This window comes from Ceratotherium simum, chromosome 24 (assembly GCF_057802395.1).
Source record: "Ceratotherium simum simum isolate JZ-2026a chromosome 24, ASM5780239v1, whole genome shotgun sequence".
Taxonomy (NCBI): domain Eukaryota; kingdom Metazoa; phylum Chordata; class Mammalia; order Perissodactyla; family Rhinocerotidae; genus Ceratotherium; species Ceratotherium simum.
In genome coordinates, this window is record NC_141923.1 from 43,464,261 (window position 1) to 43,485,991 (window position 21,731).

The 21,731-nt window shown below is 36.9% G+C and overlaps 1 protein-coding gene across 2 annotated transcripts in view; it reads right to left on the minus strand.

Annotated features, from left to right (window-relative positions):
• The window catches only part of ARID4A (AT-rich interaction domain 4A), a 64,516-nt gene that overhangs the window by 8,703 nt on the left and 34,082 nt on the right, over nt 1–21,731 (minus strand). The window contains exons 12-21 of one of the 2 annotated variants that reach the window (XM_014784271.2): nt 19,109–19,181; nt 18,079–18,173; nt 17,828–17,925; nt 16,815–17,046; nt 13,645–13,895; nt 10,494–10,691; nt 6,496–6,580; nt 5,304–5,445; nt 2,582–3,718; nt 2,249–2,353 (exon numbers count right to left, since the gene is read on the minus strand). In XM_014784271.2, the coding sequence (XP_014639757.1) occupies nt 2,249–2,353; nt 2,582–3,718; nt 5,304–5,445; nt 6,496–6,580; nt 10,494–10,691; nt 13,645–13,895; nt 16,815–17,046; nt 17,828–17,925; nt 18,079–18,173; nt 19,109–19,181 (2,416 nt within the window). Of the gene's footprint in view, nt 1–2,248; nt 2,354–2,581; nt 3,719–5,243; nt 5,446–6,495; nt 6,581–10,493; nt 10,692–13,644; nt 13,896–16,814; nt 17,047–17,827; nt 17,926–18,078; nt 18,174–19,108; nt 19,182–21,731 lie in introns of both variants that reach the window. The other variant, XM_014784270.2, reaches the window with a different exon arrangement.

Here is a 21,731-nt window from a genome sequence, read left to right on the forward strand (position 1 = left end):
ATTCATTCCTTCTTTCACTGCCTTAGTTAAGCCAAAGATTCTTTCCAAAATGTAAAACTGATCATCTCCTTTCTTCCTTCCTTTTTAATCTTTTCAACTTTTTATTTTGAGACAATCTTCAAACTTACAAAAAGTTTTCAAGACAGTTACTAAAAAATGTTTTTCTGATCCATTTGAAGGAAAGTTGCCCTGCCATATTTGAGTACTTGAGTGTTTATTTCTTACAAATAAGAACAATGTCCTTGTGTTAGTTATCTACAAATTAGCCCAAAACTTAGCAGTTTAAAACTACAAATGTTTACCATCTCACAGTTCCTGAGGGTCGGAATCTGGGAGCAGCTTGGCTGTGTGGCCTGGCTCAGGGAATCTCGTGAGCTTACAGTCAAGCTGTTAGCAGAGGCTGTGGTCTCTGAATACTCGACTGGAGCTGGAGGGTGTGCTTCTAAGAGGGCTCACTCACACGGCTGTGGGCAGGATATGCTCAGCTCCACCACGTGGGCCTCTCCGCAGACTGCTTGAGTGTCCTCACACGTGGCAGCTAACTTCCCCCAGAGCAAGTGATCCAAGGGAGAGCAAAGAGGAATCTGCAGTGCCTTTTATGACCTGTTCTCTGAAGTCGTACTCCATCGTGTCCACTTTATTTTATTGGTTAGAAGTGAGTCACTAAATTCGGCCCACACTCTAGGGGAGGGAATTAGGCTTTGCCTTTTGAAGGGAAGAACATCAACAAATTTGTGGATATGTTTTTTTTTTTTTTTTTTTTTTTTTTTTTAAAGATTTTATTTATTTTATTTTTTCCCCCCAAAGCCCCAGTAGATAGTTGTATGTCATAGCTGCACATCCTTCTAGTTGCTGTATGTGGGACTCGGCCTCAGGATGGACGGAGAAGTGGTGCCTCGCTGCGCACCCGGGATCCGAACCCGGGCCACCAGCATTGCAGCGCGCGCACTTAACCACCAAGCCACAGGGCCGGCCCTGGATATGTTTTTAAAACCATCACACTCCTACAGAACCATAACACAACCATCAAAATCAGGGTACCAACACAGATATATTACTATCATCTAATCCTCGGGTCCCATACAAGTTTCTCTACTTGACCCAATAATGTCTTTTATAGCAATATGATCCAGGTGAGACTCATATACTGCATTTAGTTGTCACATCTCATAAGTCTCCTTCAATCTGGAATAGTTCCACTTTCTTTGACTTTCATGACCTTGACAATTTTTAAAATTACAGGCCAATTATTTTATAGAATATCCTTCAGTTTCAATTTGTTGATGGTTCCTCCTGATTATATTCAAGTTAGGCATCTTTCACAGGAATATCACAGATGTGCTGCCATGATCTTCTTGTTGCATCCTCTCAGGTGGTACATGATTTCAATTTGCCCCACTCCTGATGGTGTTCACTTTGATCATTTGACGAAGGTGGTGTCCGCCAGGCTTATCTACTGCAAAGTTACTCATTTTCCCCTTGTAATTCCTGCTACCTTTCTAGTCTCATCTTCTATCACTCTCTCTAAACTCTAGATCTGTATGTGCAGCCGGTAGCCACATCTGGCTACTGAGAACTTGAAATGTGCCTCAAAGGTTTTCATCTGAAATATCTTTTATCTTAAATAAATTACATGCTCCTTCTTTGGAGTATGTATCTACTATAACCTAGAATTTCCCTTCCAGGCTTATAAGAAGGCATGTTTTGGAGGTAAAACTTAAATTTGTCAAAATCAACCATGTTTATTTCTCCTATATTCTACAATATAGTAGAATAGTAATATATAGTAGTAATTTTATTCTTTATTGTACAGAATTCTGTTTTTCATGTAATCTACCCAATTCTTATTGATTTACTAATTTCCTTGTTTGTTTCAGTAAGAATTTTCTTTATTTCTCCCGGTTTTAAAATTACCACGATACTATTTAGAAATCAGCTTTTCTAGATTAAAGGAAAACTGAAACAATCTGCTTTTACTATCCCAGCAAATGTTATTTTTATTTTATTCAAGATTCACAACTATGTTCCTCTAATATTAAACCGCCTTACATAAGAAATACAAGTGAAATAATCACAGCTATCCCAGGTCTAAATAAAATTGACAAGCACCTTCAGATTAAAAATTAATGGAAAAACTGCTATTTTCAGAACGTAATAACCCAAATTTATTTTTAAACTGACACAAATGATCAAGCCAACAAAATGCTGAAAATACTCTGTACTAAAGCCAGCAGTGAAAAGCACCAACCTGTTCCATTCTTTTCATTTTTGGCTATAGCACTTGTTCGCTTTGGGGCACGCTTTTGCTTTTTTGCCAGTAATCCACTATTTCCATCACTTGGCCTTTTCTGACCTGAAATAAGGGGAAAAGGAGAATTTGAAAAAAAATCATGAGCAAGTATATTTATTCTCCTGTCTACTCTACATGACTTTCTATATATACATTTTTTTAAAAAAAGGGAAGAGAAAGGAGGGAGGAAGGAAGGAAAAGTACTTTACATATCAGCAGTTCCTAAGACCGTTAACTTACTACTATTTGGTTTTAACATAAAGGCTGATTTTCTCCCTAGAAAGTCCTTACCCTTCTCTCTGCTCTCTCTTTCTTGAACAATTATACTACAGGTAGCAGAGGCAACGCTGGCTTCAAACCCATTTGCTGCTTCCCTGTCACAGACACCTTCTTGAGACTCCTCAGCAATACTATCAACTTCAATGGTTATGTCACTCTCACTTTTTATACTTCGAGATTCATCCTGGCTGAGAGTAAGTGGTGAAGCTACTGAAAAGTTATGCTGGACTACAGGAGGTAGGGCAGGTGGAATAGAAACGAGAGAGTTAGACTCTGAGCTTTCAACGACTACATCCTCAATACTGGTCTTATCCTTTTCATCCAAATCATCCAAATCGACTTCATGGCAGACCAAGGTTTCAGGCCCAATCAGAGGCATTGCATCCTCTTCTTCTTTGAGTGGAATATTTACAGTTTCTTCAGCTGGACTCTCAAATTTTTCACTACTCAGTTCTTGAATGCATTGGTTTGACTCGGCTATTAATGATGGCATTCCTTCATTTTCTATTTCGAAGTGTTGTTCAAAATTTAAGTTTTTCATTCCCTCAGATGCAACACAATCATTGGTCCTTTCTTGAGATATGCTATTTTTCATTTCCATTCCATTCTCAATTCTTATTTTTTTCTCTGGTGATGACTGTCCCAGTATTTTCCGTTTCAACTTTTTTTCCTTTACGCATTGGTCAATTTCATCTTCAGTAGTAGAAGAAAAGTTTTTATTGTCTAATGAAGAAAATTCTAGACTCTGTGCTTCTACATGAGGTTCACTTCCTGCTTCATCCTGGCTAAATGATGAAATCTTTATAATTTCCAAAGAAAGGTCTTTCGTCTTGCTTCGTCTTCCCTTTCCTTTAGGAGATTTTTCTGCCTCTTTCTTAATTTCTTCTACTTGTTCTACTTTATTTCCAAAAATCTGTACTATTTGTTCATTCTCTCCAACTTCTAACTTCAAGGTTTCTAAAGGCTGTATTTGAGTCCTATCATTTTCTTTTAATAGATGTGCAGCCATCTTTGGACTTTCTTCATCCAGTTTATCATTATTTAAATTTTCATTTTTTTCTAGTTCTTCTTTAATATCAGGAGAAAGTTCTTCATTCATCAAATTCTTTTCTAAAAGGTCTTCTGTTTCACTATCAGATGAACAAGAGTCTGCAAGAAGAAATATTATTATATTACAAAGTTTCTATCTTAATTACCAATGTAATTTTATAATAAAAATTCTACCAAAGACAAGCAAAACTCTTAATCATGCACCTCTGAATACCTCTCTGTAGAAATTTCTGATATAAAATAAATCATACATTTGTGCCAAAAATGGGGGGGAGGGCGAGATTTCAAATTAAACTCCACGTAAAAATACATCACATAGAAAATATTACTATCTCAATTTTGTAAAAAGCTATTTTTCAGTTTTCACTAGGATCATATTTAGGCTACAATAACCCCTAGAAAGGTCAAAGGACTAGTGCTGAGATGTGAAGTTAATGTATTAAGTGGTTTGATCTGAGATCTAGTAGCTACTTGATTAATAAATGTAATGGCCATTTTGTGTCTTTAGAAAGGAATATGACATTCTACTTAAAATAACTCCGGAAAGAAGACATGTACAAAATGAGCAATTTGAATTCTCAAAACTTTAAATATTCCTCTGATTAACAGAAATGAAAGTATAGGCAAGCTACCTTCCTAAAAAAGAAATCATTCTCTCAGTCAGAAAAATTTTAAAATAATAAAGTAGGGTTCTAACACTGTACAGGAGCTGTAAAATATAAAAATCTGCCCACATGGTACTCATATTCTAAAGTCCAAAAAGGCAAATTTAAATGAATTTTTTAAGTGAAAAGGTATATAGTTTTATTTTGTGGTTTTATCATACATTTAGAATTTATTGTTCTCATGGTAAAAAAAGAACTCCTTTTATGAGGTAGTTTAGCAAGACTATGTATAGTTTTGTAGGTTGTACAATGCACAAGGGCATGCCACCTAAGAGGGCATCTTTCACTTTGTGGACATCTTGTATTTGTGTATTATGATTATCTTCCAGCAGATGGCAGTAAAGAGGAGGAAGGATGCCCTTTTCTACTTTGCCCACAAGCACAACATGGACTAACGGCAGGCAATCCTGTAGTTCAGAATAGCTTTTTTCTTGAAGGAAGGGTTACTTATAAAAGACAACTATTTAACATTTCTTTGAAAAACATACCAAAAGAAGTGGGGAAAAAAGGTAAAAGCAGAATAAAATATGTTCACCTAGACGCATCACAAAATATGTCTACACCACATTAGTTTGTCCTCTCTTTGAACAACACCATCTCACTTTTGTTGAAAAATCCTAGGTGAATAGCACTGAATTACAAGAGCCCCTGGTGCGTGCTCTGAAGGACAGTGCAGCACACAGTACGATGCATGGCTTGTCAACCCACCCTCTATTAAAATAGAATATCCCTATAACTTGACCAGAAAAGGTATTTCTAAATAAAGTAAAACGTCACTAAATTTTAAATAAACATGATATAGCAAAATAAACATTTTCTCCAAATTAAATTTTGTAGTTGAGACCATATGAGATTAAAAACATCTCTAGATGACTTTCCATGAATCTCTCACATAACTGAAGTTTTATTATCTACATTATTGATTTTTAAAAAAATCAATCATCCTCAAAATTGAGCACCTTCCATTCCATTTGACAGAGGTGAGCTGTCTGGCATATTGCTGCGAGCACTTCTGGTACCTGATTTTCCTTCACTGTTTGGAGTCTTAGACAAACCATACGGCATGTTTGATGAAAGAGTAGATTTTAAAGGAGGTCGTCCCCGTTTTGACTTCTGCCTCTCCTCATCCCTCTTTTCATCCTTTTCACTGTCTTCTTTATTCTGCATAACAACAACAAAATGTATGAGAAGGGCCAGTGCCTTATGAAAAATGAACATTCTACTTGTCCAAGGAAAACTATAGCTCAACAAGGTTAGATACAGTCATGCATCGATTAACCACAGGGATACGTTCTGAGAAATGCGTCAGGTGATTTCATCGTCGTGCGAACATCACAGAGTGTACTTACACAAACCTACATGGAATAGCCTCCTACACACCTAGGCTATATGGTACTAATCTTATGGGACCACCATCATATATGCGGTCCATTATTGACCAAAATGTCATTATATGGCACATGACTGTATTTTATATGTCAACTCCTAGTCTTTGCTTATAGAAAAATTAAAAACAAATAGTTTTCTAACATATTCTGTACTTATATGAATATGATGTTCTACAGTTTCTAACACCGCAATTATACTGTGAAGGTCAGAGCCAGGACATTCGAGAGCTGTACAACCACTCAGCACTCCCCTTGCTCCTTACGACTCCCCAAGGAAAAGAACGATCTCTACCATCAAACAGACTAACACCAGGCGAATCTGTGCAGCAAAAGTTGAAAATTGAGGGTGTGGATGAGGGTACAACTGGCCAGCAGATATGTGTTTTGAAATTTAGTATCAGCTTCTAACATTTAAAAATTAGATTTCACATTTTAAAAAATACAATTGTCTTGAAAAATCCTAATATCTGGCAACCTTGGGTCAGCATCCCACAGCAGTGGTCGGTCCACCCTTCTCTGGATGAGGACTGTGCCCTCTTCATTGTCACAATCAGTCCTACTTTACCACTTTTCATTATAGCCTCTATAGGCATTTAGTTTGAAGTTTATGCCCTAAGTTGCTGATTTTCACCTTTCCTGAAATAACATGGTAAGGTGTTTAAATTTTTTACTTTTTTAGCTTCTGGGTTATAAGAGAGAAGTCACAATTACCTTAAAAGAACCAAGATGATTATTACAATGAGAAAATGAGATATATAAAAAACACAATACAACATGAATAATTCCTGTGCTTATCATAAAGGATATAAATCTATGTACATACTTTTGCTTTTTTCTTCTGTTTTTTCTTTGGTCCACCTTTGTCCAAAGGCCAGATTATCCTGTCAGCCTTCACCCATTCATCATACCTTAAAATAAAAAATATATCAAAAATTCACAATAATACCTTATTCACCAAATAAAAACAACAGTGAGATAGACTAAAGAGTTTGGTTCTGATGCTGGCAGAAGTGTGAAGGGCACAGGGGCTGGTGTGCTGGTAACACGTGCCAGCCACTGTACTAGGTGCTTCGTATACCTGCCACCACCAGGCAAGGCAAGAGAATGTCTTAGGGTAAACAAGCCTAGAGGGAGAGTTGGGTGAGCCAACTCGACCTAGATTCAAGACTGTCTGAACTGCTTTGTTTTTCACAGCTCCCACAGATCTGAGCTTAATGAAATAAGCTGTTTCTGCACTGGAATTCATTCTATTGACCGAATAATGCAAAGAAAAGAGCATTAAATAATAAATACAATTTATTATTTTGTATAATATATTGTTGTATAAATATAATATATTATACAAAATTATATAAATAATTCCCATTCCAGGAAGTAAACCTCATGCAGAAGCACAGAGTCTAGAATTTTCTTCATTGGACAGTAAAAACTTTTCTTTTGTTACTGAAGATGAAATTGACCAATGTGCAAAAGAAAAAATGTTGAAACGGAAAATACTGGGACAGTCCTCACCAGAGAACAAAATAAGAAGTGAGAATGGAATGGAAATATATAAATTTTGTATATTTACAAAATATATATAATATATATAAATCAGGTAAATTCAAATTTGTAATATGATCAGTTCCAGATTATTTTATAAAGTCCTTTTCAACTCCTTATCCTCCCAGAACTCTCTCTAGACTCTAGTATTTCTAATAAAATTTTATTCTGAATTATATCACCTCTAAGACTCTGAAATTTTTAGAGATATTTCATTTCCTTTATCTAAGTTTATTCTGTTTAGCTCAAGTTGAAAACTCCTCATTTCCCTGTACTTTTTTCTAAAATATTGACATCATTTTTGAATTTCAATAGTCATTCCAAGTTACTAATCAGGGGCAAATAAGAAATTAAACTTTCTAGAACTAAATAACAGTTCTTACATTAGGTAAATATATAGGTATTTACAGAGCTCAATCCAAATCCAACATCTGAACACTTAAGCAAAAAGACTACAGGCAGTCTTTGGTTTGAACTACACCGTGTTAATGGAGACCACACCCTTGCTTTGTAACCCAGTTACCATGCAGCCATGCAAAGGAAGGACTCGGTCCCAATATCTACAAGTTTCGGTGATATGGTACCATGACTACCTACACTACATTTGAAACTAGCTCCTCCTGGATTAACTCAATATGTAAAGCTTCTAAAATGGCACTGGCTATGAGCATTTTATCAGGCTTTCAAGTATCTGTACTTTTTAACCTTATTTAGAAATATTCATTCATTTGGACATTTACTGAGGGCCTACCAGTGTGCCAGGTGCTGTATGAGAAAGTATGTAGAAAATAATAAAGACAAGGAAGGACCTTGCTCTCACGCAACTCACAGTCTGGTGTGGACGACAGATATACAGTAAAATCAAGTTCAGTCTGGGAAGTGCAATAAGAAGGTTATGTATCTGGTGCAGGGCTAACAAAGAAGGAATAACTCTGACCAATTCCAAAATTCCACATGACATATCAGACAACCAAGAAGCACAGGCTTGATCTGGAGTATACCTGGTCCAGGCCACAGTGGCCTGGTCACCACAGTATGTCATGGAGGTGCTTCCAGCATCCACTGGATGCTGCCAACTATGAGTGGTCCCAGGATTTCTCAACTGGAGACCAGGACCCCCTCACATGCTACCCTGTTTTGGAAATCCAATTAGATTCTCGAGGAACTACCGTGGGTCCATCTCAATAAGAAGACCAGAATTGTACCAGCTTTTAGGAGAATGGAGAGACAACAAAAAACCATGAGCCATGTGAGTAACCAGTTAGGTAACTAGTTAGGAAAATAACCAGTTAGAAAGAACATGAGCATATAATAAAATGACTGTTAAGAAGAGTCATACAGTACAACATGAAAAAGATGAGAGAAAAGGATGATAGGAAGGGAAAATTCTAGAAAGCAGGACAGACACACACTGATGTAGGAGTGGACAATTGTCCACTGAATAGAATCTGAAGAAGCAGCAAGCTATAACGTGCTGCAACCACAAGATAGTGACTCAAAGTTCGAAATGGAGTCTTTTCCTTTTGAATTCAATACGTACGTACAAAACCACCTCGAGACAGACTAAAAAGTTTGTTTTTAGTGTTGGCAGAAATGTGAAGGGCACAGGGGCTGGTTTGAGAAAAGAGAAAATAAATTTTAGTTTTATATGCTACTCATTAAACACACACTCTTTTAAAATGATACGAGATGTGGTGCCGGCCCCCTGGCTTAGAGGTTAAGTGCGCTTGCTCCGCTACTGGCGGCCGGGGTTCGGATCCCGGGCGCGCACCGACGCACTGCTTGTCAGGCCATGCTGTGGTGGCGTCCCACATATAGCAACTAGAAGGTTGTGCAACTAGGACATACAACTATCTACTGGGGCTTTGGGGAAAAAAAGGAGGAGGACTGGCAACAGATGTTAGCTCAGAGCCGGTCTTCCTCAGCAAAAAGAGGAGGATTGGCATGGATGTTGGGCTCAGGGCTGATCTTCCTCACAATAAATAAATAAATAAATAAATAAATAAATAAATAAATAAATAAAATAATACAAGATGAAAGAAACCAAACTCTCCCTCACTAAAGAAAACAGTTAACATTTATTAAGCACTTACTAAGTGCCAGGCATTGTTCTAAGCACTGTGCATGTTAAAATAGGTGTTAGCACCATTTCTCACAACATCTCTATAAAGTAGGTATTTTATCTTCCCCACTGTAGAGATGAGGGAACTGAGGCATAAGAGAGCACACAACGAGTATGCAGGGCAACTTCGGAGCACTCTGGCTCCAAGCAAATACAGGGCGAGCAGAGATATCAAAGGACACAAGACCTTCTAAAGGAGAAAGAGAAGTAGTCCCTGACATTCAGGAGCTGGCCTGGTACTACCAGCAGGGCCTTGGTGTTGCTACAGAGCTCATCTGGCACCCACAGCTAGGTCGTGTTGGTCTCCTGTTGAACATGAACAACTTCACAGAACATCAACATCCGACAGGTTGGCTCTGTGACCATGATGGATCAAGACAAAAATAGGACCACTCCCTAATCATGTCTAAACACAGAAAAAACAGGAACATTCTCCAAGCCACAAAAATGACTAAATATCCTTTTTTTCCTGACCAAGTGACTGCTGCTTCTTTACCAATTACAGCATTAACCTTGGTCTAGTCTTCTCCTTGTAGATAAGATTTAGTAGGATAACTAATCACAGAATTACCTCCACTTCTCTACAGCATCCAATCTACAGCAAAGCCCCATTTCCTTAAACTCTCCCCAAAATCACCTAACAAAGCTCAAATCTAACATTCTTTTTAAATTAATTAACCAAGTTAGAATTATTACAATGCTTGATACAGGTTTGATTTCTGAGAAATGAAAAAAACCAACAAAAACACCACTTGTACTGTTGATGCTGCGGGCCTGGCTCCCTGCCATGTTCTGCAGGATGGTTCCACAGAATCCTGGGCTGTTGCTGTTCCCAAAGGTGATGCCCTGAGCATTCACTGCTTCATCTAATAACCTCTTACTGAGGTGCCCCATGGTTCCCCAAGCTGTGCATTCTCCCTCACTGCAAACGAGTAACAAACCCAACTTGTTCAACGATAGGTATGATCCTGGTGACTTTTGGCGGGAAGTACTGACATAGCTACCAAAATAGTAAGAATGTTGGAAGTCTTGGAAAATTCGGATACAGGGTGTGCTTTGTAAATACATATATATTATTTGGTTCTTCACAACATTAAATTGATCTTTTTGAACCAATGAAGGAAATTTCAAAATAAGAAAATATATTTCTTGCTTACCTGACATTCCATCCATAGTAATGTACCAAGTATAAAACTTCTCCGTCATCAATTTCGGTGCTTTTAATGCTGGCTTCATAGATTTTCTGTGTTTTCCCTCGTCCGTATTTTACTTTCACTTTGGTTCCTGTTAGGCAGGGTTCCATGTCTTCCTCATCTTCCTCCCCTTCAGAGTCACATTTGCTTTCAGTTTCTTCCCTGCAGTAAGTTACAACATTGATAATGCTACTAATAACTTAATGGAAAACAAAATAATATATGCTAAAAGAATCCAACATATAGAACAGGCACAACCTAAGTATTACCTTAGTAGCATGTCAGTGGAGAAGGAGAAGAAGGAGGAGAAGGAGAAGATTTTTATGGACTGCTCACTGAGGAATTTATTTATTATGTAAAGGTGCACTGTACCAAAAGTAAATCCATACTCCGTAAAGGCCAATCAATAATCACAGGCAATGATGATGTGGAGTCAAATAAACCACTTTTGATAAAACAAAATAAGAACAATATACTCTGAAAGTCTTTAGGATTCATATTCGAGTGCCACCTTATATGTGAAAATGATCTAAAGATAGTTTGTAACTTCCTGCAACCCAATTGTCTTAAATCTACTTTACTACTACTTTCTGCTCATTTGAGAATGGTTCTTACCATTCTTACCATGGAAGACTAGTTTTTTTGGTGGGCAAAATAATGAACAAGGAATATCTATCTTAGTGACTGTATCTTTTAAACTAGTTTATTTAAAGATTTCCCCACCTTAACAAAGAAACAACAGATGTCTGAATATTAGGTCATTTGTAACTGTGGGATAGGTACAGGAGAACAAAGCTTTGCGTATCTTGTATTGATTTCTGTTTGTTTTTATTCATCTCCCGTCAGCTTTTGTTTTGATAATCAGGTATAAAGGAGATTCCCATAGGGAGGTCCAACAATATTTTTAATATTTTTACAAATAAACATTCTTTATTAGCCCTGCAAGGATTCAGAAGAGACCAGCATCATGGGCCTGCCCCGTGGCTTAGCGGTTAAGTGCGCGCACTCCGCTGCTGGTAGCCCGGGTTCGGATCCTGGGCGCGCACTGACACACCACTTCTCTGGCCATGCTGAGGCCATGTCCCACACACAGCAACTAGAAGGATGTGCAGTTGTGACATAGAACTATCTACTGGGGCTTTGGGGGAAAAAAATACATAAATAAAATTATAAAAAAAAAAAAAAGAAGAGACCAGCATCAAAGAGCATTCTAGGGGCCAGCTGGGTGGTGCAGCGGTTAAGTGTATGCACTCCCCTTCTGCAGCCGGAGGGTTCGGATCCCGGGCATGCACTGACACACCACTTGTCAAGCCATGCTGTGGCGGCGTCCCATATAAAGTAGAGGAAGATGGGCACGGATGTTAGCCCAGGGCCAATCTTCCTCAGCAAAAAAGAGGAGGATTGACATCAGATGTTAGCTCAGGGCTAGTCTTCCTCAAACACACATAAAAAAAATTAAAAGAGCATTCTCGTGTCACATGGTTTTAAAAGCATAAGAGGAGGTGTTGTGCTCTATAATAAACACAGGGTGTTATTTTGGAGACCAGAAGAGGACCCGACAGGAAGAACTCATCAGCATTGGGAATATTTTCTCTCCAAGGGCATCTTCCAGTTATCAATGGTAAGGTAATTTCAAAACACTGAGAAACTACTTAAAATAGAAATCTCTAAGATAAAAAAGTGTCTCACTTCCGTGATTCCTGCTATAAAATGAGAATACAGACTATGTTTATCTGTATATTCAATTTTTATTTAATAAAAGGAAATACTGTTCTTCATATTCAAGTGTTTGAAATTTTCTTCCTCTAAAATAAATATTTGTTCCATTTACATATCAATTATAAAGGCTTTTTAAACCACAGTGTGTATACATATAATGTTTATATGTATTATATACATATTATAATAGACATTTTGATACTTATTTTTAACAAAACTTCAAACTATAATTAGGCCCTACATTTTAAGTAGTTCACCTTTGCTTCAATTTATTGTCCAAATATTTGAAATACTACACTCACATCATTATACTCAACTCCAATTATTTTCTCCCACTTTTCCTAATCCTAATCATATTTCACTACAGAACTTTCTTTCTTCACTAATCTAATTCACATGTAATTGTGATAGTTTCCTATACCTACTTGTACTGAATCATAAAATTACCTCTCCCACTCACCAATCATGCCTATTTTTCCAAATATTTTCTCAATGGTTAATTTTCAGATGAGTGTCAGCCACTAGTTGGATGCAGCAAGCCACTTTTCCCAAATTTTGCTTAACAACTCAAATTTCTAGAAAATTTATCATCATATAATAATTGAAAAATAACTATGGAGGATATCTTATATTACAAGTAAGTGTGTTATACTATCGTTGCTGAATTAAAATTCATATTTTAGTAGTATCTAAAAATTAGTAAATCCATTTGACAACACAGAAATGGTCAACTAAACAAGGTTGGACATTACCTTGATCTAGCTGGACTGCCTAATCTTTGATTATTTTTAAGTCAATTTAGTCCATACATGTATAATACATGGAAAAAAAAAAACCAGTTTTCACTCAGCAGCTAACAGGATGGACATTAAAAAGCTGAAATTTGATTGTTGTGATCTGGGGCAAGAACGTTGTTTCCAACCTAGAATCGGGGTGCATGCCACTTACTCTAACACAGTCACTTGACAGAGAAAGACGTCTCAGATGAAGCTAACACACAGAAACATCTGCTAGTACTGTGCACCCGTGTTTGTTAGCTTTCCCACGTTGTACCTTTTTTAAAATGGAATTTTTGCTGTCGCTGTTTCCTCTTGTCCACTTCCTCCATTTTTCTCCAGCTCCCTTCCCTGCTGTCTGCTTTCTTTTGACTGGGTGGCGCAGCCTTCTTTGAGGCCACTGTTTAGGGCACAAGTGCTATTAAAATGGTGCGACCAGTATATTCTCCAATTCCGAAAGGCGATACACATCATCTTCACAATGTGTCTCACCTTCATTAGACAAGAGGAACGGAAGTCCCAATAAGAAGACATCCCTCACACCTGAATCTCTAAGCAGGAACAGAGCACTGCTGTACCCCAGACACGAGCTTCTGGAGAACAAACACAAGACAATGTACCTCTCTTGGCTCTTCTCTTCCTCTTCATCTGAGTCTTTGTCAGAATCCTCCTGCTTTTTAATTTTCTTCTCCTTTTGCTTTGGTGTATTTTTTCTCCCCAGTAGTAGCTCATTTTCTTTTTTCTCTGCAGTTTCATAGTCATCATCTATGTCCTTATTTTCTAAATCATTATCCTTTAATTTGTCTTCTGTTTTCTCTTCTTCAATTTCCTTTTTAATAGAATTTGCATCTCGAGCAATTCTCCTTCGTCCCTGGTAGAAGGGATAAAAGCTTTAAAATAGCTATCACTACAAAGGGGTAAAAAGCAGAAAAATGTATCTTTTTCTTACACCTTCACAGCAATGACTAGTCTTCTCTCTGGTTTGAGACACGATAATGATAACCCATCAACTCTTGTGTACTCTTCTCTTCCTCTCGGAAGTAAAAGAATAACCCATGTAAATCACTTAACTACGTCCAGGTCTACTATGATCCTTGGCTACTACTACATAAAAAATAAAAATGTTCTCTTTTGTCCACTACATTATTTTATCTCAATTTTTATATTTTTTGACTACAATAAAAGTTTTAAAATAATTATCTAAATGTCAATGAAACCAGTTTATAATAATAATAATGATAAATCAACCCCCTAAATTACGGACTCTTTAAAAGCTCTGTGTTCTCTAATTCTACTGTTTTTTAAGACAGAATTTACATTATCACTGTATTTCTGTGTGACTCCATTTTAAAAGGACTGAATTATATCAATGACCATAAGTGAGTCCATTTCTTTGAATGAGTATCTAGAGAGCTCAGTGGGCCAGCAGTAACTTATTCTGCCCTCAGCAGCTTCTATCCTGCCTCTTGTTGCATATGCAATTGATCGTGAAACTGGTGAGCCATTTCATTATCTCCCAAATTCTCCTTCAAGTTAACCTCTATGCACTGGCAGAATTCCCCTCTACTTGGAATAAAGTGAGGATGAAAGAAGAGCCAACAAGTTACGGAGCACTAGAATACTTTACAATTCATATCCCAGATAACAAATGTTTTCCTTAGTTCCCAACTATGTGGTATTTAAACTTCAAAGGTAGAAAAAGAAGAAATGTATTTTTCTTATCACAAAGAACTAGAACGTAGATCCCTCAAGAGCAGGGATGTTGTCGTCCTCACTCAGTCCCTCAAATCTAGACAGTACCTCGCACACAGCAGGTGCTCTTTAAGTATGTATAGGTAGGGGCCAGCCCCGTGGCATAGTGGTTAAGTGCCGCGCTCCGCTGCTGGAGGCCCAGGTTCTGATCCTGGGTGAGCACTGAGGCACCACTTGTCAGGCCATGCTGTGGTGGCGTCCCATATAACGTGGAGGAAGATGGGCACAGATGTTAGCCCAGGGCCAGTCTTCCTCAGCAAAAAGAGGAGGATTGGCATGGATGTTAGCTCAGGGCTGATTGTCCTCACAAAAAAAAGAAAAAAAAAAAAAGTCTGTATAGGTAAATGAATGAGAGCAACTGTTATCTATCAAAATTTAGGTCTGGATACTTTTGTGCCAGAAATCCCATTTTTAGAAGTCTGACCTCTATAGTCAGATAAATGAGGAGGACATTTTACAAGCATATTCATTGCAGCACTTTCTGTAATCATAAAAAATTGGAGAAAATCTTGAGGAAGGTAAATTTATGCACATTCAGATTATGCAGTACTCTGCAGGCGTTTTACATAAGATGAGGAAGGTCTTTACGTACTGACAAGGAGGTGTGTCCACAATACATACAATGGGGATATTAGTCAGTCTTAAAAAGGAAGGACATTCTGACACATACATGGATGAACCTTGAAGACATTATGCTGAGTGAAATAAGCCAGTCACAGAAGGACAAATACTCTATGATTCCACTTATATGAGGTACCTACAGTAGTCAAATTCATAGTGACAGAAAGTAGAATGCTGGTTGCCAGAGGCTGGGGGAGAAAGGATTAGGGAATTATTGTTTAATGAGCACAGTTTCAGTTTTGCAAGATGAAAAAAGATCTAGAGATGGACAGTGGTGATGTTTGCAGAACAATGTGAATGTAGTTAATGCCACTAAATTGTGCACTTAAAAATGGTTAAGATGATAAATTTTATGTTATGTGTATTTACTATAATTTTTAAAAATTAAAAATGAAATAAAAATTAAAAAAAGAAACCAATTTGGATATTTTATGAAATTCACTAGAAGATTCCATTTACTAGATGACAGTCAGAATGGACAGTTTTAAAAAATGATTTCTGAGCAAATAAAAGAGATCATTTCACCTCTTCTTACACTAAATCTGATTTCACTAAAAAATAAGACATATTACAGTAACTGAACTTCTTTGATAGTGTGATAAATTTTCTTTCTCCTTCTAAAACTTGACAAATTCTACTATGTAGACATCATTCGAGAATGGTCAAAACAGTGGATGACAATTCCTGCATAGGACTTACATGCTAATGAGAGGACGAGTGGAGTCAGAAGATAAAGCCAGTGTGCACGTGACTAGGAAACAAGGCAGAGCAGGAAAAATCTGCCAAGAGAGCTGGACAGCATGCTGTGGAGTAACAGAGACAGGAAATCTCCCACCTGGCTGGGGGCACAGCTATCACAAAGAGGAGAGTCACTTACTCAACCACTATTTAATAAGTCCTACCAAGTGCCAGACACCATTCTAGATGCCTGGATCTGTCACCAAACAGAATAAACACTAATGCCTGCCCTCGTGGAGTGTGAATCTAGTGCAGAGTCGGGAAAGAGAAAGAATAAATAAGTAAATTACAGACAACAAGAGGAACATTAGAAGGACTGTGAACGCCAAAGAGAGGAGGTAGGTTACAATTTTAGATAAAGTGACCAGGAGAGGCTTCAGTGAGATAACATTTTAGCAGAAGACTTGAAGGAAGTGAATATTTGAGACTGACCCCAGATGAGAATGACTTGAACAGACGTAAACAGGAAACAGCAGGAGGCACGGTTTTTCAGGAATAAAAAGTAATAAGTGATATCTTTAGAGAATGGGAGCTTGGCTAGCCTGGCTGAAGCATAACTTAAAACCAAAGATAAACTAGGTTCATTGGAGGATTTTTGTGTATATCTGAAAATGTCCATAATAAAAAATTTAAAATAATGCTTCAAATAAACCAGATAAAACTAGTATTAACTACTTACCCTTGGAGATTTTAATTCTATTTCTTCTCTCTCACTTTCACTGTTTGAATCAATGTTTTCCTCAGGTTCACTCTTTACTTCTACTAAAGGCATTTCTTGATCTACTTTTAGAGCCTCTTCCATTGATTCTTCTAAGTCTTTCTTTTCCTCTTTTACTTTTGGTTCATGGTGGTGAATAGTTCTGAACTGAATGTTTGCAGAACGGCAGTACTCCTCAAAACCATAGAGATACCTAAACAAACAATATTTCATTTTAAGAAAACTTAGTCTTTACCTTTAACTTGAATACTATATTATTAAATACACACATATTTTTAAAAAGTAAAACTCAAGCCTTTTTTTAAAAAAAGTACTTTTTCTATGTTACTAATTTCTTGGTGTTTTACATAGGATTATAAACAGAAATATTGATCATAAAATAAAATTTCTTCCTGAATATTCTGAGCTTGTGATAACTGAACAGAGCTACCACAGTTTTGATATGAAGGTTGTTCACCACAAAAGTTACAGCTCTGTAACATGTATCATCATTTCAGACTATGAACACTGCCTGCATCCCTGATTTTGAAAAGGAAATCAGGACAACATGAAAAATGGAGTGAGGCAGACTTGGTGCACTGAAATAACTTTCAATCACAAGTACCTATTAACCTAAACCTTTTTATACACTTTCTCTAACTTTAATGTTCTTTGATTGATGTATTCTTTTTTTTTTTTTAACAATTTTTATTTATTTATTTATTTTCCCCCCAAAGCCCCAGTAGATAGTTGTAAGTCATTAGCTGCACATCCTTCCAGTTGCTGTACGCGGGACGCGGCCCCAGCATGGCCGGAGAAGCGGTGCGTTGGTGCGCGCCCGGGATCCGAACCCAGGCCGCCAGCAGCGGAGCGCGAGCACCCAACCGCTAAGCCACGGGGCCGGCCTGACTGATGTATTCTTGTTTGTTAACAAATTAAATGGAACATATTCCCTGTAAATATGTATTCTTTGATGAATAAACTATACTACTTACTTTCTATAAGCAGTTTTTACATTGTAGGAAGCAGCTGAATTCAAAATAGGAATGCCAAGGTCCATATAAATTTGCTTCCATACAGCACCACTATCAATCTGGAAAATTAAGTTTTTATTTGTTAACATTTGCAAAGGGAAATAATCTTTACACTAATATTCTATAGTCATTAAGAAAATGTGTTTATTACCTAAAGTGCATACAACAGTGCAACATTAAATAATTTAACTTTTCATTCCATCCTTACTTACATTGTCACATCCACCTTGATGATAAACCAGTCTAAAGAGTTTGAAGAGATTAAGATCTTTATAGCCCAAAACAGGTGGTTTGTTGATTGGAGTACCTTTTTAATATGAGGGGGTAGAAATAAAATGTTTATTCAAATGGAAAATACTAAGCCAAAAACAAAGCTATGAATTTCTAATTTCCCAAATTTCACTAATCAGAGGCATATATTTAAAGAACCTTAAATTATCTAAGACAACACAAAATATTCTCTATATTCTTTATACAGCATTGTGGCTGTCTTTAGATTTACCTCCACAGCTAATAAAATCCCTCTCTAACTGCCACTAAATCAGGTAAAACTAAACTAAACCTTAGAACTGCAAGAAGGAGCCAGCAACGCTGCTGGTTCAAGAAGCCTGGGCAAGAACACACGCAGTGGAAAGGGTACGTTTTAGGCCACAGTCCCATTTTCACTGCTTTAACACAAAGGTTAAAACTGCTAGCAGTAATCTAAGGGATGATTTCTGAAGGCCAAATAAGTCTAGGACCAATTTGTCGGAGGATTTTCCAGGACTAACGTAATCAAGAAATGTGATTATTACAGAGGTTCTACTTCTTCCAACTCCATTAGAGATCCTGTTCTATTTAGATAGGGGCTGATCTCCTATTATGTTTAACTTGTTGAGACCAAGGATCAGGCCTGTTTTACTTGCCACAAAGACAGCACGAATAATTAATGGGCATGCAAATTACATTATGACCATTCACTTTCCATCACTGAAATATTATTATAATATTTTTTGGCGTTATAAGTCCCAAGGAAACTAAATTTAACTAGACCAAAACTATTTTCCTATATATGTCTACTCAAAATAGATATTAATAGCTGTTTTTATTCCAAATACTTAATTATTGTCAGCTGTAACTGATTCTTAGGCTTTACTTGAAATCCAAATCCATACACCCACGATTCTAACAAAAATAATGCATAAACCTAGAACAAAACTGTAAAAAGAAAAAACTACTTTTAAATAATGAGCATGAAAATACCTCTGTCTTCCATAAACTTATAAAGCTGTTGGAGGAAGTTGTCCCTCTCTTCAGGATCAAGTTCTTCCTCAGGCTGTAAAGGTAAAATATATAAATATATAGAACAATGAATAGGACAAGATACACTGTCTTCTTTTTTTTTTTGTTTTTTGTTTGCTGAACCCAACGTAAGGGGATAAAATTTTAATGAAGCTGGAAAATATAAATTTTCTCAAAATCCTACTCAAAAGCCAGATTTTAAGTCATATTTTGATAGAGCTAATTTGATGCAACTGCCAAGATACACAATCTCTACCCTTCAACCCATTTATCACTCTAACCCTTCCCTTGAGTATTACCATAGGGACTAAGATTAGCCATGAGGAAAAGGTTCAGGAATGGGGTGAGAATGTTTTCACTTCATTTTTTTTTTTAATCCATCAAAATACCATGTGGCCTGTACAAATATATTGATGGATGTACAAACGTATTTATTTGTAATTATTGTAAAAATAATCCACAAACATTACATTTTTGTTATTGTTGAATAAATATAAACCAGAGGTTGCAAAGTCACATGGCAAAGGTTGTTTGGATAGCACAATATTTTAAAGAAATTTAAATGTGTCATATAAATTCTATTTTGTCCCAGACCCCACCAGCCCCTCTTGTATCACTAGGCTGCTTTTCTCATTTGCCTTTCTTGCATGGCCTCTGTAGTTGACTTTGCAACCTCTAAAAATAAGACATTGAAAATTATTTCTTAGGGAAGGAAACTAGAAACTAGATACTACTAATTTAGTTTCTCTGGGGGGAAAAACTAATGCAACATTCATGTAAAAACAACTATTTCTGGGGCTGGCCCCATGGTCTAGTGGTTAAGTTCAGCATGCTCTGCTTCAACGGCCCAGGTCCGCAGGTTCGGATCCCAGGTGCAGACCCTACATCACTCGTCAGTCATGCCGTGGTGGCGACCCACATACAAAATAGAGGAAGACTGGCAACAGATGTTAGCTTAGGGCAAATCTCCCTCAACAAAAAATAAATAAAAATAACTATTCCTAAAATACTTATTTAAATAAGTACTTATTAAATAAATACTTATTTATATAATTTACTAATTATATAAACCTAATGATTCCTTCTTACAGGTCTTGGCTCTAGTCAAACAAACGGATTATGGGTTTTAATAAAATATTCCCTTTTCTGATAGACTACTTATAAACTAATATTTGGGAAAATTCTTATTTAAAAGTTTAACAATACTATGGAGAAACAAACAAAACATTGATGTGTTTCTTCCATATAAATTATCACGATTTAACTTCAGAAAATTACTTTCCTATGTTCTAAAAGAAGAATTCAGATTTTTGTCTTTCAAAGCCATATTCAAAGCAAAGGAACTGTCAGGCAATAAATACTAAGTGTTCACAGTCCAGATGGCAATAGGCCCTTTAGAATTACGTATCCTTGAAGAATTTTTTTTTTTTTTTAAAGATTTTATTTATTTTATTTTTTCCCCCCAAAGCCCCAGTAGATAGTTGTATGTCATAGCTGCACATCCTTCTAGTTGCTGTATGTGGGACTCGGCCTCAGGATGGACGGAGAAGTGGTGCCTCGATGCGCACCCGGGATCCGAACCCGGGCCACCAGCATTGCAGCGCGCACACTTAACCACCAAGCCACAGGGCCGGCCTCCTTGAAGAATTTTAATTGCTAATAACATAGTCAGGATCAATAACATGTAGTTGACTAAGATATACAATAAAAAAAAACCCTGAGGCACTCAAGAGAAAGGGAGTAAGATCTTTTAGCACATTCATTCAGAATGACTTGTAACATTGGAGTAATTTGGTTTATCAAATATAACGAAACTTCAATCAAAGTTCTACTAAGCCTCCAAAATTGGCAATTTGCAGAGTTAATAATCACTACAAAGTTAATAGAGGTCATTACTAAACTCTCAAATCAAGAGATGGCAGGTTTTTCCCCATGTGAATTAGAAAATCTTGCTTTTGCAAGGTTATTAAAACAACTGCTCATGAGTTAACTCAAGAAAAAAAGTAGTCCAATAGCCCAAGAATCATTTCAGATATTAATTTTAAGGACTTCTAGTATGGAGGAAAAAAACGAAAATGCCTTATGCCAAACTGGCTCTATGCTTTGCCTGTCCCCCATAATCACAATATTCTCTCCTCAGACTAACACCTCATTTCCAGTATTTATGATCTTACAGAATTCAAACAATAATTAGTACCTAGTATAAGTAAAAGCAATTTTTAAAAAAGGCACTGATTTGAAATCAAAGTTTCTTCCATAAACAAGTAAACAAAATGAACCCATCAATTTCAAATTAGGCATTTATTAATGTCGTACCAAACATCTGATAAATTCTTAATAATTAAGAATATAGTTTTATAGGGGCCAGCCCGGTGGCATAGTGGTTGGGTTTGCATCCTCCACTTCGGCAGCCCAGGGTTTGCAGGTTCAGATCCCAGGCACAGACCTACACACTGCTCATCAAGCCATGCTGTGGCAGCCTCCCACATACAAAATAGAAGAAGACTGGCACAGATGTTAGCTCAGGGACAATCTTCCTCAAGCAAAAAGAGGAAGATTGGGAACAGATGTTAGCTCAAAATAT